This window comes from Diceros bicornis, chromosome 14, assembly GCF_020826845.1.
Source record: "Diceros bicornis minor isolate mBicDic1 chromosome 14, mDicBic1.mat.cur, whole genome shotgun sequence".
Lineage (NCBI taxonomy): Eukaryota > Metazoa > Chordata > Mammalia > Perissodactyla > Rhinocerotidae > Diceros > Diceros bicornis.
The window spans coordinates 7,731,277-7,752,370 of record NC_080753.1 but is presented as its reverse complement, the minus strand read 5'-3'; the positions used below and the strand labels follow the sequence as shown (position 1 = coordinate 7,752,370).

The following is a 21,094-nucleotide window of genomic DNA, read 5'->3' as shown; positions in this document are numbered from 1 at the left end:
TTTTAAAAGCTTCCCAGCTTACACTGATATGCAGCCAGGGAGCAGGACTACAGGTTTAAACCAATCATGGCAAGCCCACCCCTTTGTCAGGGAGCAGACGAAGGTACATGACCTGTTCTGACGGATGAGACTTAAGGGGATTCTGCAAGAGGCTTCTGGGAGATGAATGTGAGGAGAAAGATCTTTTAGTGCCAATGCCCCCTGCTTTCCCTTGGGGCAACGTCACGTGAGGACATAATGCTTAGCTGTGGTGGCCATTTTGCAGCCATGAGGGAAGATATTTCTGAAGCAATAAAGACGGCAGAGCAGAAAGATCAAAAGATTCCGAGTGTATCAGGAGGAAAACAGCCACTGTAAATACAATGAGAAGACGAGATTTATTGTAAGAATTAGAACTTACACAAATATAAGAAGAGTTGTGCGAGTGAGGGTCTGGAAGGAAGTGAAGGATCAGAGAAATAGGCACTGAACATTCCACCTGAAGCACCGGTGTGGGTGGACAAGTGAGCCGGCAGAGATGTCCGAGGAACCAGGCACAGCTGCTTGTCACCAGGACTGCTCATGAGAAAGCAGGCGTGGAGAGGTCTCTTCGAATTGTCCCCTCTGGGGAAACAGCTGCCTTTGTGTAATTATCACCTCTGGGTCTGCCCCTAGGCGTCCAGTGGTGGGGCAGGGCTGCTATTGGTCAGGAGGACCAGCAGGTGGCAAGAGAGGCAAGACACGGAATGGAGAAGAGACAGGACGAGGTGGAGTCACCGGCATCTCTGCCTCTCAGTCACCCGGTCTGACAACAATGACCTTCTGAGCATAATGGCTTCAATTTCATTTACTTTCCAAATCTCGTACAAATTCTTCTTTTGTCCAGTTCTAACCTGGAACCATATAGGAAAGGGGATTCTGGGAAATGTAGTTCCCAACTTAGGCAAGAATTGGGATAAACAAACAAGCTCTAATTTTTTTTTTTTTTGTGAGGAAGATCAGCTCTGAGCTAACATCCATGCCAATCCTCCTCTTTTTTGCTGAGGAAGACTGGCCCTGGGCTAACATCCGTGCCCATTTTCCTCTACTTTATGTGGGACGCCGCCACAGCATGGCTTGACAAGCAGTGCGTGCCCAGGATCCGAACCAGTGAACCCCGGGCCGCCAAAGCGGAGCATGCACACTTAACCGCTGCGCCACTGGACCAGGCCCACAAGCTGTAATTTTTTAATTGGTGGTTAACATCAGTAATAAAGACAAATTTGGAGGTGATACCATTTGACTGTCCCTCCAAACTTTGCCTTTCCACATTATTACAAATGAAAATCAATTTCCTTAAACTTGTAGGTCCGTGCCTCTTTTTGACTGAGTTCTGGTACTTCTTTCTCACATAGATAAATCAATAATAAGCACAGGCCATGAACAATAAAGGAGTGGGGACAAAAATCCAAAGGCTAAGGGGGCCGGCTGGTGGCGTAGTGGTTAAGTTTCTGCCCTCCACTTCGGCGGCCTGGGGTTGGCAGTTCGGATCCTGGGCACGGACCTACGCACTGCTTGTCAAGCCATGCTGTGGCAGGCGTCCCACATAAAGTAGAGGAAGATGGGCACGGATGTTAGCTCAGGGCCAATCTTCCTCAGCAAAAAGGGGAGGATGGGCAACAGAGGTTAGCCCAGGGCTAATCTTCCTCACCAAAAAAAAACCCAAAGGCTAAGAAGAATTTTTAAAATAGAATAAAGTAAAATTTAAGAAAGCAGATTGATGTTAAAAATAGAGATTGATAGGAATTAAAAATACTCAATAGATGGCAAACACAGAATGAGGTGGAAAATAAAAAGAGGAGGCTTCTACTTTTAAAGCTAGATGGTAAAATAAAAGAATACAAAAGAGGAACAAAAAAAGCACAAATTTGGACAAGAATATTAATTATAACAGTGTGAGGGTAACTTGAGCAGGATTAAGCCATCGTTGGAATAAGTTATAACTAGTTCAGGTTTCCAAATGCAACTAACACTGAGAAAAAGTTAAATCGACCCCACTCTAGCCAATCTAGTCAGCAATTCTAGTGGGGGTTTTAAGAAGCCCTCATTAAGCCAACAAATCTCCATTGAGTACTTTTGCAAGACCCACAAGCAGCGTCTATCATAAATCTCACTAATTGTCTGGTTCAGAAAATTCATAAAAGAAAGCCGGGGAGAAAAGAAACTACAAAACTTATAGAAAATATTTTACAAATTTTTTGGAACATTGACTAGTGAATGGCAGTAGATAAGTGGATTGGTGTCTGCATACAATATTTATTTAAAAATTAGTTTCAATATATTTTAAACAAATATTTAAGAATATTGGCTGAAAGGGGCTAAACTAAGCAATAGCTTTATTTGAGTGGTAAACTGGCTCTGATGGATCCGCCATGCTGCTCCTTGGACATACATCCAGTATGTCTCTCTTTGCACTACAAGAATAGTCTCATTTTCAGATACACAAGGATATATGAGAAAGTGGTAACATTGGTTGTCTCCTGGAAAAGGCAATAATATCTGGAGAACAGGAGTGAGAAGGAAACTTTCACTACCCTCATCACTGTATACATTGTCAATGTTGTACCTTATGAATATATTACCTATTCAAAAATCGTTTAAAAACCGAACTTTTCAGTTTCTCAGCTTCTGCTTCTGAAATTGACAACTACCTAAGGCAGACAGCAGTCTTAAATTCTGGGCTCACCCCTCTTCTCTTCTCTCCTCTCCTGGATCTTGGCCCACAAATTCTCCCTTCTTTAGTTGCTCTCCAATGCCTCCAAACTGGTTATGTTTATGTCCACCTCAGACTCAGCTTTTAAAATTGTTTTTAGTGCAAAGAATGGACCAAAATTATCTAACCAGTACCTGAAGCAGAACTTCTGTAATCATCTTTTTTATTTTTTTGCATATGCCTGAAGTGCAAATATTGTTGCAGTTTCCAAGTTACTGAGAACTTAGTAAACGCAACATGTTTATCAACAGGTGTTTAAATTTATTAAATAAAGAACCACGTCTCAGAGACATGAAATAATTTTTTCAGGGTTACCTAGCCAATGACTGGGAGAACTTTAGTTCAAATTCAGCTTTGTCTGATCACCGAAGTGGGAAGTACTGTATGCATTTTGTCAGGCTCCAAGAGGCACTGTACTAGACCCCCAATCAAAAAAAGCAGGAAGAACATTACACAAACCAGCAAACAAAAACCTGCCAAAGGTGTTATTTAGTTTGATATCATCTGTCGAAATTTATCAATATATTGAAGATATAATTTTTGCAAGATGGAGTTTGTGATTAGGAGAGAAAATTTTTCTGAAGAATAAAAACACCTCAAAACGGAATTATTATTTGTTCCGCCTTCATTTCACCACACATGACATTTCCACACTCCTAGTAAAGGGTAAAGTCCTGAAGGTGTAGCAGAGGGGAATGGAGGCGCCATCTGTTTTACCCATTTGTTTCTCAAACCTGCTTCTGGATGTTGCCTCTACACTGCATTGATAGGGTCCACGTTGGTTTCCATTTTCTCCACACAGCTGGAGCCCCTTGATCCCCAGCTTCAGACTCAATCCTTTCTCCATTTTCCAGGACCAATTACTATATTTAAGCATTGCGAGCTCTCATTTCTGTGAATTAAAATCAAATCTCCTTCGACATTCCTCTGCTAATGTGAAAGTCTTACGACTTCATGCCATCATGCAGTCATTCTTGGCCATCTTTCTGGCACCTTCATTCTTTCTTAGAGCATTTGTTCAAGTCACTCCCTTCCCAAGATCTGGATTCACGTCCCCGAGTCTCAATGACTGTCGAGCTTCTACCCCGATGCTAAATGCCTGCCTGCCTGAACCTCTCTGTATCACTCACTGTAGACCCTTGTTTGTTTTGCCCCATTAACTACCTGCATACCTCCACCCCCAACTCTCTTATTCCCCATATAGTGGTCCGTTGTTATTCCAGTGTACTCTGTCCTGCAATGAGATACCCACTGGGTTGCATGTACCTTCCCCTACGCTGTTGGATGAGGCTGCTGCTTCACAAAACTGTGTGTAGAATGTTTTATCTCCTGGATGAATGGATTGAACAACAAATATTGCTTTAGAAATAAAACATTCATTTAAAGTATTCTTAAGCCTCTTACTACTGTTAACACTATAGGTTACAGTAACCGAAAAATAACAACAAACAACACCTAATCATAATCACCACTCTCATGGAATTTATGGTCTAGTAAGAGAGATAAGCTCGCTAACGAGGTGAAGGGGTTCAGAGCAGGCCTCCCCAAAATGTACCACTTAGGCACGTGGAATATTTTGAGCTAAAGGCAATCGAAACCTTGCAGGCTCAAGAAAAATTTTTACCTCTCCCTTAAAGAATTTAAATTGGGGATCTTGCCCATAATAAGAGTTATTACCAGAAATAAATTTTTATGACCTATCTGTATGGCAGGGTAAACCTCTAATTACTGAATGTTTGCTCTTCTTATCGTCCTGTGAATGAACTTCTTCCCCTCTGAAGCCTCAGGCCCCTGTCCCATTCCTTAGTTCTAGGTGGCATGTATACCTCATTTTACCTTTTTCTCTCCAGACGTCTCATGTATGTGGGGTTCCCGTATGTACACAATTAAATTAGATTTGCTCCTGTTAACCTGTCTCAGGTCAATTTAATTCTTAGATCAGCCAGAAGAACCCAGAAGGATTGAGGAAAATTTCTTCCTCCTCCACAGAGGCAATAGAGGGCAGAATGGAAAAGTGCCTCAGGAGGAGAATAGACCAAGTACCATGGAAGTAAGGGAAGGAAAAATATTTCTTCCAAAAGGAAGAATGCAGTATGACTTAAAGAGAGAGAAACAATTTTCATAATAGGAGCTGTTGAAAGAGAATCCCTCCCTCTCTGGTGAGGATGTGAGCCCAATGGCTGCTAACAGCTATTTTCCCAACCTTGAGGAGAAAGTCAATGTTGGGAGTGATGTGGGGATCAACACGCTTGAGAAACAAACCAAGAGACAGGGAGAGAGGAAGAAAAGGGAAGAGAGTGGGAGGGAGAGAGACTCTGATGACATTTGAGTCCTGGTTCTAGACACCTCTGATGCCAGTGGTACTGCTCATGTTGATAGGGTTTGTTTATGTGAGCCAACAAATTCCCTTTTTTTTTTTGCCCAAATTAGTTTCCTAAACTGGGATTTTCTGATTTGCAAACAAGTGTCATAATGAATCCTGGTAAAGAAACACTCTGGACTGATTACCCAGTTACTGACTACATTAATCTTAGTTAAACTAAGTTAAACTTAGTTGAACTAATGTTTTAAATTTTTTTTAATGTTTGATTTGGTCATTTTAAAGTTAATTTTTAATCCTTCTCCCTTGGGAATCCTGTGTCCTACCTTTTCTTTCAAGGTTATTATTCCATGATTTGAAGGATGAGAAATAATAATCGTAGAAAGGATTCCTAGGCCGTATCTCAAAACTAAAGACCCTTGTTCTTCAAGTGAACAGCAGCCAAAAAATTCAGGTAAATAACCTAGTATTTTGAAGACAGCACATTAATGTTTGTATCAGGAAAAAAAAAAAAAAACCACCATGACTCAAAAAATGAAGATAGTTAAGTGTTGTATAAAATAGGTGTACGTCCTACTTGTGGGAAGAACGATGACTAGAATGCAAGGGTGTGCAATATCGGTTCATTTTCCCCAAACGCAGTGTTTTGATGGTGAGATGAGAATGATCAGCTGCTGCAGACTATTCACGTATTCAACAAACATTGATTGTTCCCTCTTGATGAACAAAGCACTGCCAGGGACCAGACCAGGGGACTGTGCACGTGGAAAGAAGAAAGTGGAAGCTTGCAGTTGGTACTAATATGATCTGAGGATCCGGGGGCTGGCAACTGGTCCTACCCTCCCTTCTACATGTCGCACTTATTCATCGTGATGTGAAAAGAATCACCTGAAAACTTAGTGGCTTAAAGCAACACTCATTTTCTTATCTCTCATGGCTTCTGTGGATCAGAAATTCAGGAAGAGCTTGACTAAGTGGTTCTCTCTCAGGTCTCTAATATAATTGGAGTCAGAGCAGCTGGAACAGTGAGTGGCTGGAGCAGCCAGGGGCAGGCCAGGCATTTCTTTCTCCAAGTAGTCTGAGAGCCTCTCTGTGTCTGGCCATGTGGGTTAGTTCAGTCTTCTTCACAGCATGGCAGTCTCAGGGCACCTGGACTGCTTATATGCGGACTGCTCTGTCTCCACAGAGCGTCCCAAGGGATCAAGATAAACATGTGTGGCATATTTATGACCTGTCCTAGGAAGTCACACAGCGTCCCTCTTCCAGACACTTTGGTCAAGGCAGTCACAAAGGCCTGCCCAGGTTGGAGGAGAGAAGTCATGGCCTAGATCCCATCTCTCAATAAGAGGAGAGAAAAAGTCACGTTCTAAGAGGAGCAGGTGGGATGACGGATATTGTTGCGGCTATCTTCAGAAAATATAATCGCCACACTGCACCTTCCCCTTAAGCTGTACTTTGTTTCTCGTGCTCTGGATTGTCCTTAATACTATGTTAACCAGATTTCATCTTCATTTATAAATGTTGGTGGACAAGTACTAAGGCAAATGAAAGACACAATGTGCTTTGGCTCAGGCTCCACACCCGCCAGCGATAGCCATGCCCATAGAAGGTGTCTGTAAACCCCCACCAATCCCCTCTATTTCTCTTAGAAAATAGGTGGAAGTAATGAGTTTTATTTTGATGGAGTAGAGATCCCTATGAACCGTAGCAGCCATTTTGTAGTCTATGAAACTGGTATTTCTATTTTATGGCACATATCCTATAGACAAACTACAATAGTACGTGCATAGAGTTTTACAGTTAACAAGTATAAAATTATTGCTAAATATACTTAATTTTTATTAGAAATCTCATTTTTAAATGGCTTCTGAATATTCTTACATTTTCAGAAATACTTTATATTGAAATAATAAAGAGAATAGCTCTTGGGGCTTTTTTGATATCTTTTTATTTTTTATTTTAAATTATAAAACACTTTACACATATCAAAAAGTATGAAAATAAAAAGGCATCTACTAATGAACCAAAAGATTGGACAGAAGTTAATATCTGAGCACATCAGCTTCTCTCCTCCCCTCCTCAAAATAAATTACAGAGACTATTAAAAAATCACCACCGTATTTCTGTCCTCCGTTCCTAGGTCTGCCGTAAAGACCGTGCAGATTGTGTAAACGTTGTAGCTTACATGAATGGTGCCCCATTTTTGCCCCAAGGGTCATGCAATGCAGAACACAATTATGCATGGCAGCCCCAGAATTACTGTGCTGAAACTAGTGGTTTTCATTATAATTCTCATTTTTATACTTTTACTGCAAATGAGGATTAGTTATAAATGTTATTCATATGCTGATCTTCACATTTTTAGATAGATGGTGTCATAATTATTTTGCAATTTGCTTTTTTACTTAACTTTATCCATGTTAGTAACTCTGTGTCTAAATCATTAATTATGAGTGCTCTATAGTATTCAATTTTATAAACAAACCACAATTTATCCACTCCTCTGAGAGTAGTTAATTTTCTTGCCAATTTTTTTCTCTATTACCATCAGTGCTGCAATGAACATCCTTGTACAGGTCTCCCTTTTCATATAACTGTGAGTTTCTTTAGGGAGTAAATATACCTAGAAACAGAGTTGCTGGCTTCTAAGGTATGTAGATATTGTATATTGCCAAATGCATCTCTGGGGTAGACTAGGCTATAGGAACAAATAGATCCCAAAATACAGTGCCTCAATTCAATAGCAGTTTACTTCACATTCACCTGAAAGCCTAGAACAGCATGTGCTCAGCCCTTTCTAGTTATTTGAATGAATACGATGAATTGCAGAGTGGGTTGGGCATAGGGGACTGCTTCATACGGCTATTCAGGTAACAACCATGTCAGGGATTCTGCCATATTTAACACACGGCTTCCAAGTTTCCCTGTGCATTTTGCAGTCGGTGAGAAAGGGAGAGTACCTGGAGAAGCACATCACTTTTAATCCCATTCCACTTACAACCGCATCTACCTGCAAGAGGGGCTGGGAAAGGTCATCTAGCTGTGTGTCCCAGGAGGAAGAGGAGAGTGGATTTGATGAAGACTTAGCAATCTCTGCCACCTTCATTCTCTAAAGTAGTGCAAGTAATTTATACTTCCTCCAGGAGTGTACAAGAATTTCTATTTCCTCACACCCTTACTAATACAGGGTACTGTCAAATTCTTCCAGGTTCTCAAGATAATGAGTATGTAATAGCCTAACATTGTGCTTTTAATTTGCATTTCCTCGATTAACAGTAAGGTTAACATCTTTACATACGATTCTTCTGCCATGCATTTTTTCCTCCTCTGTTGAAATCAATTGCTTTCCTTTTTCACTGGCTTTTCCTTATCGATCTAGTAGGAGTTCTTCATAAATTCTACCTACCTATTTACCTATTTTGGCTATATGAATTGTAAAATCCTTCCAGTTTGTGCATGGCTTTTCACTTTGTTTATGGTGCCTTTTGTCATATAAAGTTTCAAATTTATTGTAACTCAGTTTATCAGTTTTCCCTTATGGATTGTGCTGGAAATCCTTCCTTGCCCAGATTTAATTAAGAAATTTTACTATGACTACTTCTGAAAGTTTTATAATTTCATTTTCCACATTCATTATCTATTCCACATGAATTTTTGGAGGCAAGGTGGCAAAATTTTCTTTTTTACCTCCATATGCAGAGTTAATTGTTCCAGCATCATTTATTGAATTGTCTACCCTTTTCCTACCAATTTTTAATACCATCACTTTCATAAATCAAAATCCATATATACATGGGTCCATTTTTAGACTCATTTCTTTTACTTGGTCTATTTGATTATCTATTTGATTGTAATAAGAGCATGTTTTAATTATTATAGATTTACTATAAGACTTGATAATTAGTAATAGTAATCCTCCCTCTTCTTCAAAATGGTCCTGGTTCTTCTTGGACCCTTTCTATTTGAGTTTTAGAATGGGTTTTTCAAGTTCCATGAAACCCGGTTGGGTGTATGATAGGAATGCAATAACTTCATAGATCGATTTGGAAGAATTGCTATCTCTACGATGAGAAGAAGATCTTGGAACTAGTTTGAACATCTTTCTAATGATTCTAGACTACCTTTTTATTGTGACATGGGGTTAAAAACTTAAGCTTTGCATTTGTCAACACCTGTAGAGCTATACAACACAGAACATGACCCCTAATGTGAACTATGGACTTCAGTTAATAATATATCAAGATTGGTTCATTAATTATAACAAATATAGTATACTAATGCAAGAAGTTAATAATAGGGGAAACTATGATCCAGGGAGTGAGGAGATATATGGGGAATCTCTGTACTATCTGCTCAATTCTCTGTAAAACTGAAACTGCTAGAAAAAATAAAATCTATTATTTAAGGGGGGGAAAAAAAACCCCTTAAGCTATGATATCTGACTCTTAGTAGTTGTGAGACTTTGGACAATGTTTTGTGGGTTTTTTTAGTTTTTCTGTCATTTAGTTTCCTTATCTGTATCGTAGGGGTCATGGTAGTACTTGTGACAGTACTTGGCTGAAAGGGTCATTGTAAGGATTACATGATGTGTGGAAAGCGCTTACCACAGTGGTTGGTAAGTTGGAAGAGCTCAGTAGTGGCACCTACAATTATAACTTAGGCTCTTCTCTTCTAATAGACTAACATCCCAGCTTTAGATTTACCCTCTGATTTTAGTCCTTAGCTGCTTAATTCACTCATTCATTGGAAAAATATTTATCCTGTCTCAGATATTGTACTAGGCACTATAAATACAAAGACATAAGTTTTCTGACCTCAGATAATTTATAGTCTAGAGGAGGAGAGAGAGAGGTAAACAGATAATTATGGTATGGTGCCATATTGCCATGAAAAGCAATGCCTAACTAATAGTCCTTCCATGTTTAGTTTCCAGTATTTTCCTAACCTCTGAATCTACCTGGACTTGGGGCCGAACCTTCCTTGGTTTGGGCTACCAAGCCACTGACTGAACTCAAGTTTTCACAGAACAATGAATTCCAAAAGGTCTCAGGGCCCAGGTACTCTACCTAGACCCATCACCATTAGCAGTTGGTGTTCCTGGTTGATTGGCTGCTTTCCTATCAAGAGTGCACCTCCAGTAGCAGCATGTATTATACCACTCTTAAGAAATTAGCATCTTCCTCCATGACTCTTAGAAGCTAAGGCTTGCCAACCACACTGCTCTCTTTCCCTAATCAAGCCACTCATTTCACACAAATATGTTGCCACCAAACACCAAGCAATATTGCCCAGAACAGCAAGTGCTCTGCCTTTCAGAGTCACCCAAATACTCTGTGCCAGCTCATATGGAATCCCCACAGCTCCGCTTGCTCAACCCCTGCTCTGTCCTCAGTGCTTCATGAGCTGGGGGCTCAGAAAAGTTCTTCCGAAGACATCAACTCCTGAACCAGGCCAAAGAATGGCCTGATGCCAAGAATTGATAATGTCTGCTAAAAGATGGCTGGTTCTGTTACCAAACCTCTTTTTTTTTTTTTTTTAATATTTTGTTTATTGCAGTAACATTGGTTTATAACATATAAATTTCAGGTGTACATCATTATACTTCTATTTCTGCATAGATTACATCATGTTCACCACTCAAATACTAATTACAACCCATCAGCACACACGTGCCGAATTATCCCTTTCACCCTCCTCCCTCCCCACTTCCCCTCTGGTAACCACCAATCCAATGTCTGTCTCTATGCGTTTGTTTATTGTTGTTATTATCTACTACTTAATGAAGGAAATCATATGGTATTTGACGTTCTCCCTCTGACTTATTTCACTTTGCATAATACCCTTAATGTCCATCCATGTTGTCACAGATGGCTGGATTTCATCGTTTCTTATGGCTGAGTAGTATTCCATTGTGTATATATACCACAGCTTCCTTATCCATTCATCCCTTGATGGGCACTTAGGTTGCTTCCAAGTCTTGGCTATTGTGAATAACGCTGCAATGAACACAGGGGTGCATGTATCTTTACGCATTGGTATTTTCAAGTTCTTTGGATAAATACCCAGCAGTGGAATAGCTGGATCATATGGTAGTTCTATCCTTGATTTTTTGAGGACTCTCCATTCTGTTTTCCATAGTGGCTACACCAGTTTGCACTCCGACCAGCAGTGTATGAGAGTTCCCTTCTCTCCACATCCTCTCCAACACATGCTGTTTCCTGTCTTGTTAATTATAGCCATTCTGACAGGCGTGAGGTGATATCTCATTGTAGTTTTGATTTGCATTTCCTTGATAGTTAATGATTTTGAACATCTTTTCTTGTGTCTGTTGGCCATCTGTATATCTTCTTTGGCGAAATGTCTATTCAGGTCTTTTGCCCATTTTTTAATTGGGTTGGTAGTTTTTTTGTTGTTGAGATGCATGAGTTCTTTATATATTTTGGAGATTAAGCCCTTATCAGTTGTATGGTTTGCAAATATCTTCTCCCAATTGTTAGGTTGTCTTTTTGTTTTGTTGATGGTTTCCTTTGCTGTGCAGAAGCTTTTTAGTTTGATGTAGTCCCATTTGTTTATTTTTTTCTATTGTTTCTCTTGCCCGGTCAGACATGGTGCTTGAAAATATGTTGCAAAGACCGATGTCGAAGAGCGTACTGCCTATGTTTTCTTCTAGAAGTTTCATAGATTCAGGTCTTACACTCAAGTCTTTAATCCATTTGGAGTTAATTTTTGTGTATGGTGTAAGGTAAGGGTCTACTTTCATTTTTTTGCATGTGGCTATCCAGTTTTCCCAACACCATTTGTTGAAGAGACTTTCTTTTCTCCACTGTATGTTCTTGGCTCCTTTGTCAAAGATTAGCTGTCCATAGATGTGTGGGTTTATTTCTGGGCTTTCGATTCTATTCCCTTGATCTGTGTGTCTGTTTTTGTGCCAGTACCATGCTGTTTTGGTTACTATAGCTTTGTAGTATATTTTGAAATCAGGGAGTGTGATACCTCCAGCTTTGTTCTTTTTTCTCAGGATTCCTTTAGCTATTTGGGGTCTTTTGTTGTTGCATATAAATTTTAGGATTCTTTGTTCTATTTCTGTGAAAAATGTTGTTGGAACTTTGATAGGGATTGCATTGAATCCATAGATTGCTTTAGGAAGTATGGACATCTTAACTATGTTAATTCTTCCAATCCAAGAGCACGGACTATCTTTCCATTTCTTTGTATCTTCTTCAATTTCTTTCAGCAATGTTTTATAGTTTTTGGTGTACAGGTCTTTCACATCTTTGGTTAAGTTTATTCCTAGGTATTTTATTCTTTTTGTTGCAATTGTAAGTGGGATGGTATTCTCAATTTCTCTTTCTGCTACTTCATTGTTAGTGTAGAGAAATGCAACTGATTTTTGCATGTTGATTTTGTATCCTGCAACTTTACCGTATTCATTTATTACTTCTAAAAGTTTACTGGTGGATTCTTTAGGGTTTTCTGTATATAAAATCATGGCATCTGCAAATAGTGAGAGTTTCACTTCTTCCTTTCCAATTTGGATCCCTTTTATTTCTTTCTCTTGCCTGATTGCTCTGGCTAGGACTTCCAGTACTATGTTAAATAGGAGTGGTGAGAGTGGGCATCCTTGTCTGGTTCCTGTTCTTAGAGGGATAGCTTTCAGTTTTTCACCATTGAGGATGATATTAGCTGTGGGTTTGTCATATATGGCCTTTATTATGTTGAGGTACTTTCCTTCTATACCCATTTTATTCAGAATTTTTATCATAAATGGATGCTGTATCTTGTCAAATGCTTTCTCTACATCTATTGAGATGATCATGTGATTTTTATTCTTCATTTTATTAATGTGGTGTATTACACTGACAGATTTGCGAATGTTGAACCATCCCTGCATACCTGGAATAAATCCCACTTGATCATGGTGTATAATCTTTTTAACATATTGTTGTATGTGATTTGCTAGTATTTTGTTGAGGATTTTTGCATCGATGTTCATCAGTGATATTGGCCTGTAATTTTCTTTTTTTGAGTTGTCCTTGTCTGGTTTTGGTATGTGGGTAATGTCGGCTTCGTAGAATGAGTTAGGGAGCTTCACCCCCTCCTCAATTTTTTGGAAAAGTTTGAGAAGGATAGGTATTAAGTCTTCTTTGAATGTTTGGTAGAATTCACCAGGGAAGCCGTGTGGTCCTGGACTTTTATTTTTGGGGAGGTTTTTGATTACTATTTTGATCTCCTTACTGGTGATTGGTCTATTCAAATTCTCTACTTCTTCTTGATCCAGTTTTGGAAGGTTGTATGATTCTAAGAATTTATCCATTTCTTCCAGATTGTCGAATTGGTTGGCATATAGCTTTTCATAGTATTCTCTTACAATCTTTTGTATTTCTGAGGTGTCTGTTGTAATTTCTCCTCTTTCATTTCTGATTTTACTTATTTGTGCCGTCTCTCTTTTTTTCTTGGTGAGTCTAGATAAAGGTTTGTCAATTTTGTTTATCTTTTCAAAGAACCAGCTCTTGGTTTTATTAATTTTTTCTATTTTTTTTTTTTAGTCTCTATTTCATTTATTTCTGCTCTGATTTTTGTTATTTCCCTTCTTCTACTGATTTTGGGCTTTGTTAGTTCTTCTTTTTCCAGTTCCTTTAAGTGCATTGTTAGATTGTTTATTTGAGATTTTTCTTGTTTGTTGAGATAGGCCTGTATTGCTATAAACTTCACTCTTAGAACTGCTTTTGCTGTATCCCATAAATTCTGGCATGTCGTATTTTCATTTTCATTTGTCTCCAGGTATTTTTTGATTTCTTCTTTGATTTCTTTGTTGACCCAGTTGTTGTTCAGTAGCATTTTGTTTAATCTCCACATATTTGTGGCTTTTCTGATTTTCTTCCTATGGTTGATTTCCAGTTTCATACCGTTGGTGTCAGAAAAGATGCTTGGTATTATTTCAATCTTCTTAAATTTATGGAGACTTGTTTTGTGGCCTAATATGTGATCAATCCTGGAGAATGTTCCATGTGTATTTGAAAAGAACGTGTATTCTTCGGTTTTTGGATAGAACGCTCTGTATATATCTACTAGGTCCATCTGTTCTAGTGTGTCGTTTAAGGCCAATGTTTCCTTATTGATCTTCTGTTTGGATGATCTATCCGTTGGTGTAAGTGGAGTGTTCAAGTCCCCTACTATTATTGTGTTACTGTCTATTTCTCTTTTTATGTCTGTTAATAATTGCTTTATATACTTAGGTGCATCTACATTGGGGGCATAGATATTTACAAGTATTATATCCTCTTGTTGGATTGTTCCCTTGATCATTATGTAATGCCCTTCTTTGTCTCTTTTTACAGTTTTTGTTTTAAAGTCTATTTTGTCTGATAGGAGTATTGCTACCCCAGCTTTGTTTTCATTGCCATTTCCGTGGAGTATCTTTTTCCATCCCTTCACTTTCAGTTTGTGTGTGTCTTTAGGTCTGAAGTGTGTCTCTTGTATGCAGCATATATATGGGTCTTGTTGTTTTATCCAATCAGCCACCCTATGCCTTTTAATTGGAGCATTTAGTCCATTGACGTAGCTATTGATAAGTATGTACTTACTGCCATGTTTTAACTTTTTTTTTCCTCAGTGTTTTAGTAGTCCTTCTCTGTCCCTTTCTCCTTCTATACAGAATTGATGGTCTCTGTAATTTGACCTCTGTCTGAAAGCTCTACTCTTTAACTCCCCTCCTCCCTCATTTTATGTTTTTGATATTATATATAACCTCTTTTTTGTGCATTTGTATCCATTACCCTCCTATGGAAATAGATAATTTTTCCTATTTGTGGTCTTTTCTTTTCCCCTTAAATCAGTCCCTTTAGCATTTCTTGTAGCACTGGTTTCTTGGTGACAAACTCCTTTAATTTTTGCTTGTCTGGGAAATTTTTGATCTCTCCTTCCATTTTGAATGATAACCTTGCTGGGTAGAGTATTCTTGGCTGTAAGTTTTTTCCTTTTAGCACTTTAAATATACTGTGCCACTCTCTTCTAGCCTGTAAGGTTTCTGCTGAGAAGTCAGCTGATAGCCTTATGGGGTTTCCTTTGTATGTAACATGTCTTTCTCTTGCGGCTTTTAGGATTCTCTCTTTATCTTTAATTCTGGACATTTTGATTATGATGTGTCTTGGTGTGGGCCTCTTTGAGTTTATCTTGTTTGGGGCTCTCTGTGCTTCCCGTACCTGGATGTCTGTTTCCTTCCTTAGGTTAGGGAAGTTTTCATCTATTATTTCTTGAAATAGATTCCCTGCCCCTTTGTCTCACTCTTCTCCTTCCGGGACACCTATAACATGGATGTTAGTGTGCTTGATGTTGTCCTAGAGGTCTCTTAGACTGTCCTCACTCTTTTTAATTCTTTTCTCTTTTACCTGTTCAGCTTGGGTAATTTCTTCTAGTCTTTCATCCAGCTCGCAGATCCGTTCTTCTGTATCCTCTACTCTGCTTTTGAGTCCCTCTAGTGAATTTTTCATTTCCAGTATTGTATTCTTCATTTCTGATCGGTTCTTTTTTATATCTTCCACTTCTTTGTTGACATTCTCACTGAGTTCATCTATTCTTCTCCCCAGATCAGTGAGCATCCTTAACACTCTTAGTTTGAACTCTCTGTCAGGTAGGTTGCTCATTTCTGTTTCACTTAGCTCCTTTTCTGGGGTTTTGTCCTGGTCCCTTACTTGGAATGTATTCCTTTGCCTCCTCGTTTTGCCTCTTTCCCTGTGCTTGTGTCTACGTATTAGGTAGGTCAGCTACGTCTCCTGCTCTTGGATAGGTGACCTTATGTAAGTGATACCTTAGGAGGCCTGCAGTGTGCTTTCCTCAGTTCTCAATGTTCCAGGGGTGACCCCTATGTGGGCTACATGTGTCCTTCTGTTGTGGCCTGTTTGCTCTCCCTGTATGCACCCAGGGAGGCCAAGTTATGCTCCTGGTCAGCTGTTGTAATGCTCAGCTGCTTGTAGTTGTTGTGGGCCCTTCAGTCTCTTTATCAGGTGTGGGGAGCCCCAGCACAGTTGGCTGCAAGTTCTAATAGCACATTTGTGTTGCAGTATTTCTTTTAAGTGAGTAGGCCCCCAGCGTGGCAGGTTGTTAGGCTCAGGGGCTTACAATTGCTATAAGCCTCCAGCCTTTAGGTCTCTTGTCAGCTCTTTGAGGATTGCAGCTGGGTGGGGCTGGCCTCAGGCATGGGAGCACCCAATTTTTTCAGGCTTTGGAAGGTGGGGGAAACCCCCTATGTGGGTCTTTGAGAAGCACAAGTCTTCTGCAGCTGACAAGCCCTGCCGCCCACAGGTCCACACACACAGTCAACACAGTCCTGCCCCCTGTGCGTGCCCAGACCTCCTGAAGTGGACCCAGTCTCTCCACAGCTGGAGCCCCACACACTCCACCACTGCCCCACACTCTCCACCCGCTGCTTGTGCCCACCCTGCCCCACTGAAGTCTGCTCAGTCGCCAGGCTGCAGAGAATCCAGTCAGCAATCTATGCAGGACCTCAAGTTGCCTGAGGGCTTGTTGTTGGGTGGGGCCAGTCTCTAGGGTGGGCTGCCTGCCCTGCCTGAGCTGGATTAAATCGGTGCTCTAGTGGGTGGGGCAGACCCCGGGGCTAGCAGGCCTCAGGGAGAACTCCAATGGTGTCTGTGTCAGCCACAACAATGGCCACCGCCAATGTCCCAGTCCCCGGAGAGGTCTCTCCTCTCACTGCAATGCACTCAGAGCCTATCAGGTGAGTCTCTTTTCACCAAAGCACTGTGCACCTTTCTTTCTGGTGATTTTAGGTTGCTTTCTGAAACGGGTGAGTTTGCGTGTGGGCCCTTTAAGAGCCGGTGTTAATTACTTTGTGAACCAGCTTTTCTGCGGGTACTCCCCAATGTTTTAGTAGCAGGCACAGTCAGATATTATGCCACTCGTCTCGGTTGTGCTGGGTCCACAAAATGCCCACAGCAGGGGCGCTCCCGGCTCAGGGCCCTGCTCCTCCAGGGAGGCTGCGGACCTGTGTGCTGCTCCCGGGGACCGTGAAGCTGGCGGCTGGTGAAGGCGGCGTTTTTCCTCTCCAGAAGGGAGTTTCTGCCTCTTCCACCTCGATTAGGATTGTCCGTTGTTGCAGGAGTTCCTCTTATCCAGTTTTCAGTTCTCCTTCAGGGGTAATTTTTCCCCGAGTCGTAAATTGGCTGTGTCCGCGGGAGGAGGCGAGTTCAGAGTCTGCCTACGCCGCCGTCTTGACTTCTCCCTGTTACCAACCCTCTTAACCTCAAGCTCCTGTGCACAGTCAGCCAATGCACAGTCAGCCAAATACAGGGACATCAGTGCTTGGAGACGGAGAAAGGTTTATTCGAATTGGCCAAAACGAGAAGGTATGAGCATGGGTTCTCTCAAATCCGCCTTCACAAGGGCGGAAGGTAAAGGGTTTTATAGAGCTAAGGGCTGTGGCAGGAGGAGTTTCAGAGAAACAAAGGGGTAATACATGTTTCTTTCATTCCCAATAAGACCCTGGGAAATCTGACTTCTGGACAGCTGGTTGTCTGGTGACCCTTGAAGGCATTCTCTTTCTTCTGTAAAACAAGCTCAATAATCCTTGTGACCCTTGAGTTCCCCCACAGGTTAAACAGGAGAACGGCAAATTGACAAGATTAACTTCTTTTCATAACAAGGTTAAAAAGTAATCTTATTGAATATTTACAGTAACCCTCAGGTACCCGGCTTCAGTTCCAGTGGTCCTCTGGAAAGTTTTGCTTTGTGGTTTTCATTCTCTTTCAGTATTATACCATACCATGACTTCTTGCTTATGAAGGGAAGATATTTTCCATTCTGACCATATCTGAGAATAAATTAAATTGGTTAGTGCCTCAGTGGCTGTTTATCCATAATCACGCTGTCTTTTTACAAACTAAACTAAGCTTGTTTCCAAATTTATATTATAGCTTGAGCAGATTCTTCCAGAGGCTTCTTTTTCCTTATAATAATCTTATAGCTTAAAAATCTTGGATATTTTTTATACTATAAATGTGGAAAACTCAGTAGATGATAAGTTTCTTGAAATAAGCATCTATGTTTTACTCATCTTTTTATCTCTAGTGATATTCAGATCTGTGTGAGACAGTAGACCCTCATACATGCATGTTGAATTAATTTGAGAGTTTTTTCTAGTGGTCCCTCAGAATTACAGGGAGCCTCTCTGCGAGATACTCTAAAATCCCGAAGATCGTGCTCTCTGGAACCAGGCGGAGATGGTTTCCCTGAAGGTAGTGACCTTAGGAAAATCTTTTATCTTGCTGCCTCAAAAACAGACCACGCGTACAAACTAACTGACTAACCGTGGCGTATGTGCATAGAGGAGCTCCCTACAAGCCATATATAGGGCACATATGCTATTTTCTATCAGCATTTCAGAATCTTCCTAACCCACTTCCTAACTTTGAGCAATTTCCCACTGTAGGGGTCTTGGTGGAGGGCAGAGCCCATGTCCCTCTAGAAAGGTGGAAGAGGCTAGGTACATTTCTCCCCAGCCTCCATCTCTAGGGCCTGGGGTCCTCCTTCAGACGCACCTTCCCTGACTCTGACTTGGGAGCCAGTAGCACAAGAAGCAGGGATGTTGGAGCATCCTCTTTGGCTGCAGGGACAGTTGCAACAAGTATTTGCCACCTCTTCTTTTCTGTGCCCAAATTGTAGACCTAACCCTGAAAATCTCTCTCTTCAGAGGTATGAGGAGGTCTCCGCTTGGTCCTTTTGTGTCTGGTATACGCCCTTGAGTAATGTTGATGTCATAAAGGCTGTTGTCTCTTCACCTGTAGAGCTTAGAAAAATTATTAGAAACTTGAGATTTCAACCTTTTTCTGGGAATACCTGAAAGCGAGCTCAACATTTTTTAAATTGTGGATCAATATCCCTCCTTTAGCTGAGTTATTATTTGTGGTGACTAAATATGATGCCAAGAATTAGCAACTGTTTAAAATCTACTTATTTATTCGTTATGGTCTTGGTAGAAAAATTTTTTCCAAAAAATTGGAAAAATTCTAACTCTGGTTTGCTGTTATTATGTGAAGAAAATTTTAGGTGAAAATAATTCAAAAAGTAGCTAAACAAAAGGATAATTGAAATAAAGGAGATTGGACGTAATCTTGAAACCACAAAGTTTCCCAACGATACTAAAAAGAATCTGAATGATAAGCATAAATTAAGTGCAGTAGATATCTTTTGTTGTACTGTTAATAGTCGTAATTTACTAAGTTCTCCTTACCTAATATCTTATCTTTTGTATTGCAATATAAGTTTATATAAAAAACCGATGAACTTGTAATAGGGATACCCTATAGCTTTGTTGTCACATCTGACTTGATTTTCCTTAATCATATAAAATATAGGCATTATGAGGAGAAAATGTGACCCCAACTCTAGAAATAATCTCTTTTGCACCAAGATAGTGCCAAAGGTGCTTAGATTGTTGAGATCATGACAGTTCATTTACACATTTAATCATTTTAAAACCTGACATTTGGTTTATTGTAATGCTATGACTGCTAAGCAGTAGTTAACTACTCTAGAGCATATTATGAATTCTGAATGCCTTTTTTTCCTATAAAAAGTGTTCAGTCGTATTTCCTGCCTCTTCTTGTTCACTGGGTTTCAGTATCACCCACAATGAGCCTCAAAATACTTCTTGGTTTCTTAAGAAGCTAACGTAGGAAGCAATCAACAACTATGTGTGTATACCAAAGAAATAAATCTGATCCAAAATAAAATCCTAGTATTTGTCCATGTTTCTACTAACAAGGAATTACTGGAAGCCTGCCATAAAATTTGAAAATAGAATAAAATTTCTGTTTAGTCATTGCATGCTTATAATAAAGACCAAAGCAAAATCTTTTCTGAGATTCAAATGTTTCCTAAACATATGTTTGCATATATATATGTGTGTGTGTGTGTGTGTGTATATATATATCTATGTATATAGATGTAAGATAATGTATGTGTGTGTATATATACACACACATACATACACAGATCATATATTGTACCCTTACATTACAATCAGCACAATCGTTCAGATATTTGCTTATTTGTTTGTTTTAAGAAATAAACAAACAAAAAAACCCAACACATGAACATGAGTTTGCTGTCTTAACATTTTTTGGAAATGTTTATAGATTTCTACTTTCCTGGTACACTGTTTTCAAATATGATTTTTGAAAGCTGGTAAGAATGCTTATTTATTTTGAACTCATAAAAGTTATCTGCCCAAAATATTGGTGATAAGTGCACGAAGCGTAAAATGACTTTGACTTAGTAAATGTTTTGTCTTATTTCATATATAGTTCATTGCTTTTAAAAATTGTAAATATTTCCCCGTGCTATCACTAAATTGAAATTCTAGAGTGATAAATGAAAGAGGAATTAGGTAAAAGAATTTTCCTTGCTGGAATTTGAGCAGCTATTAGCTGTTATATGATATTATAGTATTTATTAGTCATCCTACATTAATTTATAACATTTTTATCTTACAGCCTTCTACTTAAGATTCAATTGGCATCACAGAAATGAAAACAATGATGTAATGAATACAAAATGAAGGCTCGTATTTGATTAAGGGAGTCTTCCCATTGGACTTTTTGGCATTTGGGGAACATTGTACTACATTCTTTAAAAAAAGAAAGCAGGGAGAAAAAAGGAAAGGTAGAAAAGAAAAGACGCTTGGTATAGTATATACAAAGTAATAGTATTAGAAAAATGAGTAAGACTGAATCTAAGCCTGATGGAACTCATTGTCTATTGGGAGAGTTAGAGAGCTAACTCTTCACAATAAAAAGTGATGAATCTGTTTTCCACTGCTGTGGTAACTACAGATTTGGAGCCCAACTTCCAGAAAAAGTTCGGGAGAACACCCTTAACTTCTGATGCCAAATTTTTGGAATCTTTGTTCCGGGTGAGCAGAGGAGAGCACCTTGATAAGCGTCAGCTATGTTCTCAATTTCTAAGACATAATGCTTTTGAACATTTAGGTTCCACTCTATTTTTTTTTAATTGATGTCTTAATAGTT

The 21,094-nt window shown here is 39.6% G+C and overlaps 1 protein-coding gene across 1 annotated transcript in view; it reads left to right on the top strand.

Annotated features, from left to right (window-relative positions):
• Positions 1 to 16,764: 16,764 nt before the first annotated feature.
• Positions 16,765 to 21,094, top strand: part of PHF3 (PHD finger protein 3) — a 104,387-nt gene continuing 100,057 nt past the window's right edge. The window contains exon 1 of the mRNA XM_058554083.1: positions 16,765 to 16,785. Coding sequence (XP_058410066.1) covers positions 16,766 to 16,785 — 20 coding nt within the window. The 5' untranslated portion in view covers position 16,765. The remainder of the gene's footprint in view (positions 16,786 to 21,094) is intronic.